At 35.6% G+C, this 18,451-nt stretch overlaps 2 protein-coding genes across 3 annotated transcripts in view; one reads left to right on the forward strand and one right to left on the reverse strand.

The window, feature by feature from the left end:
- LOC121411030 (tetratricopeptide repeat protein 21B-like) overlaps positions 1-12,564 on the forward strand; it is a 28,825-nt gene extending 16,261 nt beyond the window's left edge. For both annotated transcript variants that reach the window (XM_041603493.1, XM_041603494.1), the window contains exons 20-33: positions 1,682-1,865; positions 2,367-2,505; positions 3,287-3,413; positions 3,929-3,994; positions 4,703-4,916; positions 5,413-5,494; positions 6,018-6,168; positions 6,735-6,896; positions 7,574-7,637; positions 8,131-8,259; positions 8,947-9,060; positions 9,740-9,850; positions 10,234-10,354; positions 10,873-12,564. In XM_041603493.1, the coding sequence (XP_041459427.1) occupies positions 1,682-1,865; positions 2,367-2,505; positions 3,287-3,413; positions 3,929-3,994; positions 4,703-4,916; positions 5,413-5,494; positions 6,018-6,168; positions 6,735-6,896; positions 7,574-7,637; positions 8,131-8,259; positions 8,947-9,060; positions 9,740-9,850; positions 10,234-10,354; positions 10,873-11,018 (1,810 nt within the window). In that variant the 3' untranslated portion in view covers positions 11,019-12,564. The remainder of the gene's footprint in view (positions 1-1,681; positions 1,866-2,366; positions 2,506-3,286; positions 3,414-3,928; positions 3,995-4,702; positions 4,917-5,412; positions 5,495-6,017; positions 6,169-6,734; positions 6,897-7,573; positions 7,638-8,130; positions 8,260-8,946; positions 9,061-9,739; positions 9,851-10,233; positions 10,355-10,872) is intronic.
- A 2,875-nt stretch (positions 12,565-15,439) lies between these two features.
- Positions 15,440-16,528, reverse strand: LOC121411031 (vegetative cell wall protein gp1-like). Its single transcript, XM_041603495.1, has one exon. The coding sequence runs from the start codon at positions 16,061-16,063 to the stop codon at positions 15,527-15,529; it is 537 nt and encodes a 178-aa protein (XP_041459429.1). The 5' UTR covers positions 16,064-16,528; the 3' UTR covers positions 15,440-15,526.
- Positions 16,529-18,451: the final 1,923 nt, after the last annotated feature.

An 18,451-nucleotide genomic window follows, 5' to 3' on the forward strand; every position in this document is an offset into this window, starting at 1 on the left:
AACATCCTGCATGAGTTTCACGTCACATGACCAAGGTCAAAGGTCATTTAGGGTCAATGAACTTTGGCCGAATTGGGGATATCTGTTGAATTCCCATCATAACTTTGAAAGTTTATGGATCTGATTCATGAAACTTGGACATAATAGTAATCAAGCATCACTGAAAATTTTGTGCAAGTTTCAGGTCTCATGATTAAGGTCAAAGGTCATTTTGGGTCAATGAACTTTGGCCGAATCGGGGGTATCTGTTGAATTACCATCATAACTTTGAAAGTTTATTGGTCTAGTTCATTAAACTTGGACATTAGAGTAATCAAGTATCACTGAACATCCTGTGCGCGTTTCAGGTCACATGACCAAGGTCAAAGGTCAATGAACTTTGGCTGAATTGGGTGTATCTGTTGAATTACCATCATAACTTTGAAAGTTTATGGATCTGATTCATGAAACTTGTACATAAGAGTAATCAAGTATCACTGAACATCCTGTTCGAGTTTCAGGTCACATGATCAAGGTCAAAGGTCATGTAAGGTCAATGAACTTTGGCCATGTTGGGGTTTTTTGTTGAATAACCATCATATCTCTGTAAGTTTATTGGTCTAGTTCATAAAAAAGGGAAATAAGAGTAACCATGTATCACTGAACATCTTGTGCGAGTTAGAGTAGTATTCAAAGTCAGCACTGCTGCTATATTGAACCGCGTGATGCAGGTGAGACGGCCAGAGGCATTCCACTTGTTCCCTATACATTGTATTTTTTTTCTTATAAATTTTCCTCTTTAAATTAGATGTTTACTCAAACAATGTTGCTGTTTGTTGCCCAATTTCCCTATAAATGGTAAAGAATAATTGAAGTGATATCTCCTGTACAAAAAGTTTTGTTGTTTTTGTAAGAATGCTCTAAGATAACCCCTCATCTCAGTTTCATAGGATATGTGTAACCGATGAACAACAATGAAAAAGAAAGTAATCATTCTTATAAACACGAACCATTCTGAATGAAGAAAGCTTACAAGTAAGTCTTGAAAAAGATTATCCCAAAGAATGATAAAACTATAATTACTCAAGGAAATATAATCACAACAGTATTAATCAAACCTATTGGAGCAGCCCCCAAATTCATATGCATTTCTTGTCAAAGTGAAAAATTATGAAAAATGGAAAGTAAAAATGATTGGACATTCACATTAATGACAACAAATCCAAAGACTTGAGACAAAAGCTATATCAATGTAGCGTGTATAAAAAAAGCACTGAATAACACACTTTGAACATAGGGAATACTTTTGCCAACAGTATAAAAATAACACCTTTTCAGATACTGATATTCAAATCCAATCAAATTAGCTCCTGCATGTGTGCAGTAGAAATGACCCTGTCAAGGTTTTCATATTTGACTTGTCAAATTTGTCAATCAGAGCCCATCAAACAAAGGTTTCCATGGAAAGCAAATATGAAACAACACTTCTGATTGGTTTCTGGTCATTGTTTTGAACAGAACATACAATGTAACATTGATCTTGATTGGGCATTGCCATTTGGCTATAGATCACTTCCCTGTGTTACAGAGCTCTGGTGATAATATCAGTAGTATCGATCAGTAGTATCGATCATATTGGGTGTGGTGGTTAGCACAAATTGCTGAGTCAGTAGATACAATCTATGATTTGATCTCTATTCAGAGAGTTAGCAGAGAAGCATCCCAGTTCTCAGACAGCCCTGTTGTTGGGCGATGCATACATGAGCATCCAGGAACCAGAGAAAGCCATTGAGATCTATGAAAAGGCACTCAAGAAGAACCCCAGAGACAGTGCTTTAGCTAGTAAAATTGGCCAGGCTATGGTCAAGACTCACCAGTATGGAAGGGTAAGATCCTCTAAAATCTATTACTTTCCACAATGTTTGCATTGATAGGTGTGTGGAAGATACCTTCATGTTCTCATTCTAAACTTTGATTTAACTCTAAAGAAGCTGGGGAGGAGGGAGGGTAGAATCCACTGCCTAAATGTTTCATGTAATATGTCTGCAACATTCTAAATGCTATGACGTACAACAAAGAGTCTTGATATATGCGTAAACGAGCATGATTGATTATATACTAAATCATTTTGTAAAATCCAATTTTTCATTTTGAATTTAAGAATATACAACCACTTGAGTGATGACAGATTTGTTTGTTATTCCTCACTACATTCACATAAAAATATATTACCTAATGTTTTTGATTGATCAAGTGACACTAAAGATTATTGCACATAAGTTAAAATTCAACTTTTTATTGCTCTATTGAAATCAATGATTACACACTTAGTCTATGAAACTTCTCAGGAAAAATTCTTGTTTAATCAATTTTGATTTTTTTTCTAGGCTATCAATTATTACGAGGCAGCTCTGAAGACAGGAGGTCAATCATTCTTGAGGCAGGACCTTGGTGAGCTGTTGCTAAAGCTGAGGCATTATGAGAAGGCTGAAAAGACACTCAAGATGGCTCTAGAACATGAACAATGTAGGTTCTTCCACTTTTCATTTCCTTTACTTACTAAATTTGCTTGTACAGGATCGTACCAAAGACTGTACCTGGGATGTTTCAAATAAAAATCAAACTTGTATTCTTGATAGATTTGGCAATTTCAGAAAAAAACTAGAGATGCTCGGCGGGTCGCGCAGCCGAGCACATGTATCCCCTGAACCCACCGCGTCATCCGTCATTGCGATATATAGAGCTCACACAGAAATTTGACCAAAAATACAATTATCATGGCGACAGTGACCCTAGCATGCAGGTCCCCCAAGTCCATCTACCATCCAAGTGTGGTTGAAAAGTGACTTGTGGTTGCGGAGAAAGAGAGTTGCATGTTAACTTCAACGTTGACCTGAAAATGACCTTTGACCTTACCATGTGACCTCTTGACTGCAGTATGTATGTAACATCCTCCATATGAGGCAGCTTTCGAAAAAAAGAGTCATCTTAAATCATCTTTGCATGAAAAAAAGGATTCTCGCATTATCCTAACTGGAATCATTCATGAAGAAACGTATAAGTTGGATAGGACATGCAAGAAGGTTGATCAATTTACAAGAACTCCATTTCTTAATGAAATATCATCCATACCATTTAGTCAGACATATTGATTAAACTTGGGACAGCTACTGAAGTGTGGAGAAAGTCCCCTCCCCAAATGTTGAGGTAAAAAGTATTTGTCAATGATTCATGTAGTTTGCAGGGGCTGTTCTGCTTTTCATTTCAAGCACAAAGTGATATGTAAATTTTGTTGATCTTTTCACAGCAAATGAGTTGACAGTGTTGATGGACGATGCAAAGTTGCTGGTTTTACTTGCTAAGGTTCACAGGAAAGGAAACAAGCTAGAAGATGCCATGCTAGCTCTCACCAAGGCTAGGGACATGCAAGCAAGGTCAGTCTTCATGTGAACTGATGATGATGAACACAAACTACACAAAGATGATTATAATGATGATGATGATAATGTTGATGATGATAGTGATGGTAATGTTAGTGATGTTGGTGATAATGATAGTGGTGATAATGGATATGATGATTATGATGATGATGACAATAGTGATGCATAATGAAGATCATTGATACCTATCTATGCACATTACTGACCAAGCATTATTGACGATGATGATAAATATGATAGCAATAAAGATTGTAATATTGATGATTATTGTGATATTGTAATATTTTGAGCGATCATGTTATACATTATTCAAAATTTTCGCTTCTTATAAAATGTTGATAGAATTCAAATTGTATCAAAAGTGTGAAAATATGTCAAAGCGTGGTATAATTTCTGTTAATTTGACTTGGTTTTTTGCTTGGACCAGCATTTTTGACCAACCATACAGTGTAATTATTAAAGTTGGAAACTGTTTTTCATTTTGTTTTATTATTAACTATATCTTGTAGGGTTCTTAAAAGAGCACAAGTTGAACAGCCTGATGCTGTGGTAGCTCAGAAAGCATTAGCCACAAGGTAATGACAATTATTTCTGATCAGGACCCTGTTGCATACCGTTCTGGTAACTTTGCCATGCCATGATAACTTGCATTGAATCCTTGAGTTTGAATGGCTGTTGATAATCGTTACCATTGTAGCTACAATTGGATGGCAAAGTTACCATAATAGCAACTTTTATGCAATGGGCCCTGATGTAAAACTATCATGAAATTATTTATTTAATACCAAGCAAAGTTGTTCTGTATGTATACAAGCGTATGATTTAACTGTAAGTTCATAAAATCCTAAGCAGTGCAGCACTTGGCAGGCATTGAACCGGTCAAATAGTTTACAACAAAATCATTAGGTACAGTCAAGACGAAATCTGAATAGATACTACCATTCAGATCTGTGTGAATGTAATTTTCTGAATTCACCTTTAATTCAGCATCTGTTTTCAAATGGCAGAGCAGTACAGGGAGCCTCTGAAAATGCCATCAACTTTTGCAAGGAAGCCATTGTGGATCTAGATAATGCTTTTCCTTAACTGTAGCAATTCAGATCTGAGTATTATTTGTCTTCTTTTATTTTTATTTCAAGTTTATCAAGAAACTTGTCAAGTGTAAAAATTATTTACCTTTTTAAATTTTGGTTAATAACAATCAGGCTCTTCAAAACTCTTCCTTTATTATTATAGTCTGAATTGTCTTCTTATTTTTCTCCATTACTTTAATGATTATTCAGCATTTGTTCACAAATGGCAGAGCAGTGTAGCACTCAGCGAGCTTTTGACAAGGCCATCAAGTTTTACAAGGAAGCCCTGGTATATTCCAGTCAAGACACCAATGTTATGCTGGAACTATCCAGACTTTACCTGGCAAAATCCGAACTAGACTCGTGTCAGCACCAGCTTGTTCAGCTGCTTCAGATAGACAGTGATAATGATTCTGCTCTTGTGGTAAGGAAATGTTGGTTTGATTATATTTTTATTTTAATGATAACAGTCAGTTCTTGTGTTTATCATATAAAATATGTTTGTAATTGTTAGGGATATGATTATCTTGTCAATGTATCAAACAACTTATTTTTTCAGGGATGCAGTTCTGAGATTCTTTATGATAGGAGATCAATGACAAATACAATAATAAAATTAGATGAAATCTGTATATATTATTCTGAGGTGGGAAATGTGTGGGGGGGGGCTACGAGTAGTGTCAGGTAAGAATTGATATGTTTGATGGTATCATTCTGAAACACGGGAATTGGAAGCACCAAGGGTCTTTCTTACTGTTCCATTAATTTAATTTTCCTTCATTAATTTTAAGAATAATCATATTGTGTTTCTATTGAGCAAAAGTTTTCATGTGATTGATAATCAAGGGTCAATTTTGCTTATTTTGCAAAGATGCATCATGCTATCAATGCATAAAGTATGTTTTTTTTGTTTTGTTCAGATGATGGCTGATTTGATGTTCAGGAAAGGAGAATATGACCAAGCAATGTTCCATTTCCAGCAATTGTTAGAGAGATCCCCAGGTAATAATCTCAACTGACCATAGCACCTCTCTATAAACTAGGCCAGAGTGAATAGGTGATGCAGGAATATGACTGATGTGATCGGATTCCAGAGAGAGAGAAAAAATCTGAAATGACTTGGCCCTACCTGTAGTTAGTCATTTTGTAGCATAGAGTTACTTCAAGAAGGGAATCTCCTGTTCTGTTTTATGCTTCAATGTCAGTGAAATTTGTATATAACGGAACATACTCTGCAGAGGCTTTTTAGGCTTAATGAATTGACTGCAAAGAAAGTATAATAATGATAATAATAATGGATTTTAAGAGTTGCTAAATAGCAAAAAGTGCCAGAGTGCATACAAAGTATGAAAAAGCTAATAATCACATAAAGATAATAAACACAATCATTTTTTTTAAGATGAAAAGAAAAATGAATTGTCACGAATCTTGCCATGATAGTGATGAAGTCCTTACTTCCTGCATTTAACCACCCAGCATAATACCTTTGATTAATGACTATGATTTGCACCTCACCCCACCACAGAGCACTATGATGCCTTGGCTAGACTAGTTGATTTGATGAGAAGGGCTGGTAAGCTAGAGGAAGTATCTCATTTCTTGGAACAAGCAGAGAAAGCCTCTCCTAGAGCTCCATTGGACCCTGGCTTCAACTACTGCAAGGGGCTCTATGAGTGGTAAGCATGCAGATTAGAGATCACTTGCATAAAGCTGTTTGTAAATGGCATAGGACTTTACAAATGACCGGTGACCTGTTCTTGCGCTAAATGATATGTCTATATGTACCTGACTCAGCACCTGAGAACATATTTCAGCCATGCATTAAGTTGTATATAACTTACATACAGCTTAAAGAAATACCACCTTAGGGCAATAGGATTATTAACATCTAAAAGCTATGACGACCCCATGAGCTTAACACATATTTCTGTTGGATCAACGAATGAACCTCATAGACGGTCATAGCACTGTTTACAATGAGATAGTCTGCCTTTAAACTTGGCATAGTGGCTTTAATGCTAACTGGGTTTCCATGGGAGATAGCACACAAAAGTCACTTAAGAAACCGTTGCATCTCTGATACTAGCAGTGCTTTACATTATTAGCCAAGAATATATTTTCTCTATATTTAATAAAATTGCATAGAGAACTTGATGTTAATCATATTCATAATCCATATTTTGTGTATTTATTTGATTCACTTCTTTTGACTGATATTTTTTTATTTTTATTTGGGTATCAGGTACATTGGCAATCCTAACATAGCTCTGAAGCATTTCAACATGGCAAGGAAAGACAGTGACTGGGGACAGAGAGCTATCTCTAACATGATTGAGATCTGTATCAACCCTGATAATGAAACCATTGGAGGAGAAACCTTTGAGAATGTAGACCTTGATGCTGCGTGAGTATACTTGAGGGAGGGATTTTCCTTTAATCATTCTTTGAAATTCCAATTTATTCATTTCTGTGAATCCATCGAGCACCAATATCTATTGCCAAATGAAATGTGCTTATTTTACTGAAAACTCACTGAAAATGACTATTCCTGATTCTAACAGGTAAAGATAAATGAAATTATGACATGTATGTTTATGGTATGTTTTCAGTTGAGTTATAAATGTAGATAGCTATTCACAAGAGTGAAGGAAAAACTTGGTTAGTGTCTGTTTCCTTATGATACTGAAAGGTGTGAGTAAAATGTACATGCTCTTAACTATTTCTCATTAATATGTTATGGTACCAGAAAGTGATGTGATTCTTTTTATTATAATTAGTGAAGTGGATAAAGCTAGGTCTAACCAGGGAGTGTCCTACAATAAAGTTAGGTCTGACTTAAAAGTTGTCCTGACACATGACACGATATTTGATACCAAATTTTTGTTATGCAGTATAGTGCATCCTGTGGTGATGCAACTTGTAATTTGAAATAAAGGTTAGTCAGATTGAATTTCTTTGATATTACCCAGAGCTCTGATTTTGTTAACTGTTTTACACAAAACATTTTTCTGTTGACAGACACACTCATGCTCCATATGATGATCAATTGTTTTCATTCTATGATATTTTCTCTCTCTTTAGATCTGCTGCTGAGAAAGCAGACTCTGAACAAGTCGCAGTCAGGACGGCAGAGAAGTTAATCAAGGTAGGTTTTGAAATATGCCACACTTACAAAGCTTATATCAGCTTTTAAGAATGAATTGCAAACTGTAATCTGTTTGATATTTCTCTCAGGGATGCCAGTCTTCAGGCAAAAGCCTGAATTCAGGCTCTGGCAATTTATTTTCAGGCCATAGTTGTAGCATTTTTGTGTACAAAATATTGTATTCTAGGTGATTTTCAGGCCCTCTGATCAATTCCAACTGGCATCCCTATTCTCTTGATTAGTAAGAATGTAGAAGCTCTTCAAGGAGGCTGTAATGTTTAAAAGGCAGTGGAGGAAGTGCATAGATTGTGGGAAGAAAAGATGACAGATGACAGGGGTAATAGTACATCTCTGAAGTACTTAGAAATATCTTTCCGGTGCATCAAACGCTCTCTATATCCATAATTTCATTTTTGAGTAGGAAAAATCTGCCAAATATCATTTTCATATGATTTATTTCCATTTCCTTCTTTATTCTATTCATGGAATGCAGGAATTAAAACCAAAGGAAGGAAGTGATGCCCACCTCATCCTAGAGATTTATGTGCTGATGGCAACCAAGACCAAAGCTAATATTGAGAAGGCACTCTCAGCATTCATGGAGCTTGTCTCAAATTCAGAGGTAGGTATAGACGATCTTCATTCATTCTGATTCTCTTTAGTTAGTGACCGTTAATGCTAATGTGAGAAATGTAAAATCCACTCTTTTTTTACTTGCTTGTTTCACAAAGCATTTGAAAGATATAGTAATTTTCAAATGCATTGATAATTAAGTCCTCTGGTGGTAACAATAAAAAAAGAAAGAAAATAATCTCATATAATGACCAAGTGTTTGTATATATACCTTTTAATCAAGGCACATGCTTCATGTGCTTCTCTATGTTGGTGAGTTTCAGTGTATCTAGTTTTCATTTAGATTTCATTATTTCACAGCCTCTGGCTTGCTTAAATGTGTCAGAACTTGCGGGGAGTGTTTCATAAATCTTCTTTTTTTGTTTCTTACATGAGAACTGTGAAGAGCTATTGATTTTCCAAGAAAGTGATCGGCCAAGAGCAAAATTTGCCAATGGTAATCACTGACAATTGCTTCATGAAAAGGTCCAAAGAATTATAATGGTGTTATAGCAATTCATCTTTATTTCAAAGTCGTTCCTTTCAATTATTGAGCATAGGGACAATTTTAGTTTGTCTGTTTTGTATGGAGATGGCATAATGGAGAATTTGTAACCTTAGTAGTCTACTTCAAATGGTAAGACAGGTGATCTTTTGGGGGTTTGAATGCATCTTTATCATTTTGATCTCTTTGTAGAGGGAGAATGTACCTGCTCTTCTTGGTGTAGCTACTGCATACATGATGCTGAAGCAAACACCCAGAGCTAGAAACCAACTCAAGCGTATTGCCAAGATGGAGTGGAATCCTGTGGTAAGCAATCTCTTTATCATATTTAAATAGGGCAGGGATAAAAAATTGACCCCGAAAAACTATTATCAAGACAATTAGGATGTTACTAATTGTGACTTGGATGTAAGAAAGATAGTTGATACCACATCATGAAACTAATACACCTCTGAATTTATGGCATTTTGGATGGTAATATTTTATCCAGGGGACTACAATTGTTTGTTAAGCAGGAGATCGTTGCCTAAGAAAGTGTACTAATATGGGAACATCTTGCAGAAATCAGTTGAAAGTATAAGTTGATGAAGGGACCCTGTTAACTGTATCATGAGTTCAACAAACCAATACTAAATAAGTCATCTTGTTTTGTATGGTTTTATTTCCTATTTGTTTTATGGGAGGGGGGGGTTACATTTGGCCTCATACTTTAATTTTAAGTGCTATAAAAGGATATGTGAGATTGAAACAGATTTTTCAAAGTCATAGGCCCATGTTCATGTGGGATATTTAAACTAAATACAGACTCATGATCCAATCATCCAACTTTCTTTGTCCAGAACCTGGTAGTGCATACTCAAACTTATTGATTAGTAAAGTTATGGAGGTTGAGACCTTTCCGAGGCCTAGAATTCATTCATGTCTTTGGTCTATAGTCTTGTAGTTTGGCCATTAATGCATGATCTATGTTTGTCATCTTCAACAGGATGCAGAGGAGTTTGAGAAGAGTTGGCTCCTACTTGGTGATGTCTACATCAACTCTGGAAAGTTTGACATGGCTAATGAACTTCTCAAGAAATGCCTGAAACACAACATGGTAATACATTTCATCTTCTTTTTTTCAGTTCACTTGATATTGCTAGAATCAATATTTATATATTTTTTTCATTTATTTACATATAAAAAAAACTTTTTATTTCCTTTGATGACTTGCTAGTGTTTAAAAAAAAAATTTTTTTTAATGTTTACCAGCAAATGTTATTTTACTATAAGTATTGGGATAATGCACTTCATTTTGTTAGAGAGGAATTGCTATATAGTGTGAGTCATGGACTGATGAAATATGCTATCTGTATTGGTTTGTTGATTCAGACTTTGAATTATTGATATGAACACCAATACAAATTTAAAAGTTATACTTTGATAAAATGATCACTTATAGATATTGCTAAATTCCATTTTGTTCCTTGTTTGATATAGTCTTGCTGCAAGGCTTATGAGTACCTTGGATTCATCATGGAGAAGGAACAGTCTTACCAAGATGCAGCAAACAGCTATGAAAAAGCCTGGAAATTTGGAAACCAGAATAATCCCAATATAGGTAGGTATAGTCAATGCTTGGAGTTGGATTTGTTTGAATAGAACATGTGTCAGAACTGTATTGTATAGTCGTTGAAGTTTGTACCTTATAGAACTAAAAATGTTTGACAGGAAGGTTGATCTTTCCATGCCAACACAGTGAGACAGGATAATAACTTCCTTAAGTGCACTGTGATATTAGCGAAAGGCCCAAATAGGAAACAGGAAATTGTCAGGATTATTCAATTCAAAAGGAACTTCCTCTTTTGGGGATTTCAATTTAAGTAATGCCTGCTTGTTACAAAAAAATCATTATCAATATCAACAGTAGCAACACCGAAACTGGAAGCCCTTATTGTGTCTGCTGTTGTTTCGCAAATAAATTATTTAGTACCAACTGAAATTTCCAAAGAATTATGAAATGTAAAATAGAAGATTGATAGATCTACTCCATTGCTTTAGTGAAAGATTGCTTCAATACCTATTTACTTATTTCTAAATGCCTTCATTTCCTTTGTCTTGCCCTTCTATCATTTCCAGGTTACAAGTTAGCATTTAACTACATGAAAGCCAAGCGCTATGTGGATGCCATTGACATCTGTCACAAGGTGTTGGCTGTGCATGCAGACTATCCTAGGATGCGTAAGGACATCCTAGACAAGGCTAGGGCTTCTATAAGAGCATGAGATTTTCATCAGGACCTGGCCCTCATAACACAAAGCTTAGCGATTTGTCCATCTGGCTGAGTTTTGTGATTAATTGCATTTATCATTATGTGCAATCACTGGCACAAAAGGGGTTAATTCTTGGACTTTGACCAAAATTTACCCACTTTTGAGTCAATCCTAGATGTCATTTCAAGCTTTATCTGCCAAGACACATAACAATGATAGGTTGAGGCAAACAAGTTTCCAGGAAAACCTGAAATCAGCCCTCAAAAAAGTTACTATGGCTTTTGATGAAAAGAAAATAATCATAGATGAATTTCAATCCCTTTACACATTATGTTCTCATTCACTTTCTTTGACCAATTCACTCTAGACTGATCCACTGAACCAGTGTTTGGCAATTGGGTCACTTGCTTGGCTTGAAATTGAGGAAGTGTGAATACTTCCAACCCACACACCATCGCTGCAGTGCATTCATTCAATACAATACATTCAGCTAAATCTACCTTTATTCAGTCTAATGCCATCTTCCGTCCATCAACATTTCGCCTAACAACCATTTGGTACCATAACCATTTGCTCCAATCATTACATTGTGTAATCACCAGTTCGTCTATTGCCATTTCTTCTCATAACCAGTTGGTCTAATATCCATTTTATTTTCATTCATTTCGCCCAATTAATACTTAGTCCAATTAAACCGAATGGTACATGGACTAAATGGCTTTTAGACAAAACGGTGAGTGGACGAAATGGCAATTAGACCCTGTGGATAGTGGACGAATTGATGGTAGATGAGTTGGTAATTGGTATAATTGGCATTAGACCAATTGAAAATAAACATTCATTTTACGGTTATACACTCATGATTCCCTGAATCTAATAATCATTATACAAATATTTTTGTGTGTGTTTGTAATGAGAAACCTTATATGCATTTTCAACTTATATTTTACTTAATATTTATTTGTTCATTTCATTGGGTGTGTTAATATTGTATGTACACATTAACTGCTCTTTCCGTTGATTAGAATTTCCTAAAATATACATTTACAGCAATTTAAAATGCAGCTTTTAGCAGTTAAAAAATACAGTAATTAAAGTTTGGGGGAAAAATAGGCCCATATATATTTGCTAGATTTAAAAATTATGTGTGACAGAATACTAATGAAGACAAATTGAATTGAGAGGTAACTATTATCGAAGATGAATATTAGCAACAACTTTTTTATTATGACATCATGCATGATGGAGAAGATATACTTACATCTTTGTTTGTGTTGTATGAATTTTATTTCTGGTGTGTAATTGTGATTTAAAGATAATGCCTATACCTAATTATGTACATGTCAACCAAAGGGCTCACGTTTTGATTCATTATTTGTATTCTATTCAAATGACTATGTAAATTGTAATATTCACCTCTTTCACCTTGAGTAATATTGATTACAGTTCTAATGAGTTGATCCCTTTTTTCAGCTTGAAGTTTATACCTGATTTTAAATGTGGATTGTATAGAAAAAGATTTGTATATATAGATATTTAAATGAAATAAAACTTCGTACATGATAGTTTCTTTGTGTGAATGAACTTCATTTATGTCAGGTCCTTAGAATCCATTATCCACGAGTTCATGATGACAAACTGTAACTGGGTTTCAGCCTAGAGGAAGTGGAAATAGAATAGTAGAGGGAAAGCGAGAGACAGACAGAGATCAACAAAGAGAGGGAGAGAAAGAGAGAGGAGGGTGACAAAGAGAGGGAGATTAAGGTTAGAGAAGAAAAAACAAGATGGAGATCGAGAAAGATCAATGAGATAGAATGGGAGAGGTGGTCAGACATATCGGGGAGGAGAGGGGGCAAGTTTGGAAAAAAGTTCAAAATAAAGAGAAAGAATCCAATAAACAATAAAGATCTTATAGTGAATAGGTAAAATGACGAGAGTGAGGGTGGTATGGTGCATGAGGAGACTGAGCTTGTTTGATATGCCATATTTCTGAAAAATATAAGCGAGAGAGAAAATGTGCATAGATCGGATAATTAATGCATTATTATTATGATTAGATGTTAAAAATATGCAAGGATTGATGAAATTTAAACATTGTTATGTTAGAATTGTGTGAGATGGGGGTAAATGCGCCATGGGTGGGTTTGTGTGTGTGTGTGTGTGGGGGGGGGGGGGTAACCCAGCTCCCTTGCTGAAATCCCACACAAGTGCACTAGTGATTGACAACTTGAAAGCTTATCGTACATAGTAACTAAACAAAAAATAAGAGCATATGGAATCTAATCGAGATCACAATAAGATCACAGGGAAGAAGCGTCGGCAATTGATTGTTAATTGACTAAAAAGACAGGAAGGGGGGGGGGGTTCTTTGTGATTAACTTTAACCGGAGAAGTTGTTTGCGTGATTTCTACTATATGTATGTACATTTACTATAATTAAAACTGATGATGCTGTTACTGCTGCTACTGATAATGATGTTGATGATGATAATCCTAGATTTCTGGAAGAAGTCCGATATTGTTGAAATGGTAATAGTAATAACAATGGTAAAAATTATAATAACATTGATAAAGAAAACAACAACGGCAGAAATGAAATTAAAAGAAATAACATTACCGAATAAATAAGAAACTTGCGAAAATACAAACAGGAATAACTTAAGGCTCGTATTCGTCTTGTGAAGGGTTTGAGCTATATATCAAGTCTTTTAGTGCATTATATCATATTACAACCATCTCTCTCACGTAAACTTGTAAATCCACTCGAAATATCCGGATTAACGCGTTGACCGCCCACGTCTGGAAGCGGATTAATCATAATCCTCCTCGAGTCATAAACGTTTGGAGCTTAACGGTATAAGCGTTATCACTTAAAATGGACTTACGTTAATCTGGAAATAATTAATGAACGAGATATTGAACTTAAATTCTGGTCAAAAAAGAGATTGAAGTTCGAGTAAAGTTTTTTTTTATCACACTTTGATTTAATTTCTTGCTTTGTAGTATGATCTCCTACTTTGTTCTGATTAAACTAGTTTTAAGAAGTCTTAACATGGACATTTCTTTTAAAATAACAAATGATAAACCTTTTCCTTAACAAGGGGAAAAGACCAGGATATCAGTTGAACTTTTCCCAGATTGCAACAATGAATTTGCTGATATCTGTTAAGATCCACCTCAAAATATATATGTGTAACATTATAAGAACAGATTAGAAAAAATAAAACAAAGCAAAAAATCACTGGACTATTTTTTTTATCTTTGCAGTTTTTATTCGTCACAAAAACAAAGTATACAAAACATATCGTTGCACTCGAGTCTCTGGACTATTCCAAAAATGGCCAGGGGTGCGGTAATAAAGATTAGAGTCATATAGTTTTCTAAAAGTATAAATACTGAAAAGTTGGAAACTGAAATTCACAACGCTCGAGGCTCAAATAGAAGGAATGTTCAGAGAAATTTGAATGGATACCAAGATACATTAGCAGAATAGAAAGATATAATTAGTACTACAGAATAAGTCTCTACCACGTAAGTAGTACACTTTTCTTAATTTGTTTCATCTCATTTTTTTTTTATATATTGAAGACTTTTTTTTCCAGTGGATATTTCAATTTATTCTTCGAAAATACCGCATTTTCTCGATTTAAGTTTTCCCTTTTTTCGTTTCACTTTTAAACTTATTTGTTGAGATATACCTGATGAGCAGGAGATACAAAATTCGAAAATGCTGTCTTTGCTAAAACGAATAAATAAAAAGTAAAAAAAAAATCATGCATATCGCATGAGGGCATCTCAATCTCCTGAGAGCCGAATACATATACATGCAAATGTTCATTAAAATGTTGGATCTTATACTTTGGATGAGTTTTGCTGTCCTGATCGAGTGAGACAACATGACCTGAAATTTTTATATAAAGAAATGATTAATGTGTATTTTATATTTAATACAGATCATAATGAATAAGACATGGCTTCCATTGACCATAGTTCTTGCCTTGGTAGTCTGCATCAGCTCCGCACCAGGTATGTGTAATTCTATTCTGCTCATTTCAAAGGAGTAGCCTACTCGAGTTGGAAAAAGCAATATGATTTAAAGAAATAAATCAAATCAGACAAAGAAAACACTGAAAATGTCAAAGTCATACATGCTGGTTATGACATCTAAAAGATTTGCATTATTCTGGTGAAAGGTTTTTATTATTCATTAATATGAAATGAAGAAGCAGATTGTTCTTTCACTTCTGTAATATTTCATTTTCTACCATAGCTGGCTGTCCAAGAGGACTAAGTGGACCTGTTTGCGGTTCTGATGGCCAAACATACGCCGATTTCTGCGATGCTGCCGTGGAAATAACAGGTGTTGGTGCGTGCGCCGGTGATGGTGGTGATGGCGGTGGCGATGATGGCGGTAATGGTGGTGATGGGGATGGCGGTGATGGCGATGATGGTGGTGATGGTGGAGATGATGGAGATGATGATGACGGAGGTTGGGACTGGGGTTGGGATTTGGGTTACGATTACGCAGCAACGGGTGTAGAATGTGGCGGAGGTGGATGTGGGGGTGGTGGTAGTAGTAGCAGTGACAGTGATAGTGATAGCGACAGTTGTGACAGTGACTCAGATGGGTGTAGTGACTCGGGTTCAGACAGCGATAGTGACAGTGACAGCTGTGACAGTGATTCGGATGGGTGCAGTGATTCGAGTTCAGGCAGCGATAGTGATTCCAGCAGCAGTTCAGAAGAGGATTGTGGATGTGATGGTGGTGGGTGCGATTGTGGTGGGGATGGTGGTGATGGTGGGGATGACGGTGATGGAGGCGATGGTGGTGATGGAGGCGACGGAGGAGATGGCGATGGAGGTGATGGTGGTGATGGAGGCGATGGTGGTGATGGAGGTGATGGTGATGGCGGGGATGACGATGATGATGAGGATGGTGGTGGAGATGGAGGTTGCGGTGGAGATGGAGGTGAAGGAGCTGAATGCGGTGAGCTCAAAGCTGAAGGTAGCTCGGGTAAGACAATATAACTTAAACATTTTATGGCGTATGGGCCCATGATCTTTTCCCCCGTGACAGGGAATGAGGGGGGGGGGGGGGTGATGAAAGACAAAAATAATTTATTGTACGTAGTTGAGCCTTTATTCTTTCGTATTTTATTCCAAGCCAGGATCAATGCCAGGCATAACTATGACTCATTATATTCCGAATTCAGGATTTTAAGAGAATCGACTTTTCAGTGATTGAGATAAAATGACAACAGTTCTCTGCGACAGAACTCCGAATTTATACTAATGTAGATTGAATTTGGATTGATTCCGGATGGGAGGGGTGAATTACCATTTGAAAGGAGTGACAGCGTTTTTAATAAGGGTGGAAAGCACTGTCACTCATCGGCTCTTTTCAACCATTCTCCAGCTATTTCGCCTTTTCGATTTTAGAATATAATAGTTAAAGACCAATTCCACCTCAGAAAAATGTTGATTTGAATCAATAGAGAAAAATCAGACAAGCACAATGCTGAAAATTTCATCAAAATCGGATGTAAAATAAGAAAGTTATGACATTTCAAAGTTTCGCTTATTTTTAACAAAATAGTTATATGAACGAGCCAGTTACATCCAAATGAGAGAGTTGATGATGTCACTCACTCACTATTTCTTTTTTTTTATTGTTTGAGTTATACAATATTTCAATTTTTTACGAATTTGATGATTAGGACCTCTTTGCCTGAAGCACAAAATTTTAAAATAATGGAATTCCACGTGTTCAGGGAGAAATGAAACTTAATTTCACATGACAATGACGAGAAAATAAAAATATTTCATATAATAAAATACAAAAGAAATAATGAGTGAGTGATGTCATCAGTTCCCTCATTTGCATACCGATTGAGATGTGAATATAACTGTTTGTGAAATGAAGTGAAACTTCAAAATGTCATAACTTTCTTATTTTACATCCGATTTTGATGAAATTTCAGTGTTATGCTTGTTGAATTTTTCTCTTTTTATTCAAATCAAGTTTTTGTTGGGTTGGACTTGTTCTTTAAATTCAAAGCGACAAATTTTTGTCTTATAAAATGACACCTTGGTGCCTTGTTATATTGCATGGGTTGGGATAGTTTGAGTAAACAATTATGAAAAGGAAATCTAGCAGAATTCTTTAACCCCCCAAATCAACCATTTTTTTTCTCCTCTTTCTTTGCCTTGGATAACAGTGAAAATGACAATGGCAGAACCTTAAAGCGTCAAAAATCGATCCCGTGCAGAGGTTATTAATAGACCGTTATCATCGATGGATGGACAACAGGTTTGGTTTTCAGCTTATTACCATCTTCATTTCGACTGCAATCCTCACTTTTTGTAATTCAAATGTCAGAAAATAAGCTTCTGACATCTCTTTTGGCAGGTTCCCATTGCCAATCTGTCAACAGGACCCGATTGTCGACATGTTGGTTTAGCTAGCTCGGAATTAATCGGAGTCAGTCCTTACTGAATATTTTTTTCATATCACATGTGAAGGACGGTACAGCGAGATCATGAATGACTCCGTTATCTTTCCGAAGTAGACCAACAAGGCCGAAAACATTATTAAAAATAATCATGTAATATTCGACCAGTAAGGTGATCAGTTTGGCAGTGGTAACCTTATGAATATCATTAGCGTGTTTTATAACATTGCAATGAAATTCTTTGCTTATTACTGTTGATCTGATATTGGAATGAGATCATTATTTATTATAGATTAGATATCTACTGTGACGTTGATGAGTATTTTAATTTCATTTGATTAAACTTTATTTATTCCAACTGTATGTCTACGAAATGTACTCACAACGTGAGGCTACTAATTGTATTGTTGGCTTTATTTGGATACATTTAGTACTGCACTTGGCCAGATTCATGTCATTTCATGTTTTATTACTTTATTTGTGAAAATATAAAATTGTAAAATGAACGGGTTTGATATTTCGTGCAAATTTGTGTAATCATGTTTTAGGATATTGATAAGTGGAGAGAGAAAGATGGGGGGGGGGGGTGGCAAAATAAGAAAACAAAATGACAGACAAATTATTAGGCCATATGGGAATAAAGATAGATCTAAAGATAAACAAATAAATCGAGCACGACTAAGGAAGAAAGGAGAATTAGTATTTGTGTGGGTCAGGGTGAGAAAGAGATTGCGTAAGAGAGGGTGAGAAGGAGAGAAAGGGAAGAAAGAAAACGGGAGGGGAAGGGGGTTAATTTCGCAGATTGACAGCAGAAAAAAAAGATTAAAAAGACGACGAAACTACAAATATTAACATTTACTTTTCAATAAACCAATGGTTTATTAAATGTTATAAATTATATTTCCAAACAAAATGTTGACCCTCTCACACTTTAAATTTCAAGGATTTAAAAAAAATCAAAATTTGCTGTAAATAGTGACCAGCCGAATATTA

Source organism: Lytechinus variegatus, chromosome 3 (assembly GCF_018143015.1).
Source record: "Lytechinus variegatus isolate NC3 chromosome 3, Lvar_3.0, whole genome shotgun sequence".
Lineage (NCBI taxonomy): Eukaryota > Metazoa > Echinodermata > Echinoidea > Temnopleuroida > Toxopneustidae > Lytechinus > Lytechinus variegatus.

What these genes read in the sequence shown, in the direction of transcription:
- LOC121411031 (XM_041603495.1), bottom strand. Translation starts at nt 16,063, where the DNA reads ATGGGCCCATACGCCATAAAATGTTTAAGTTATATTGTCTTACCCGAG.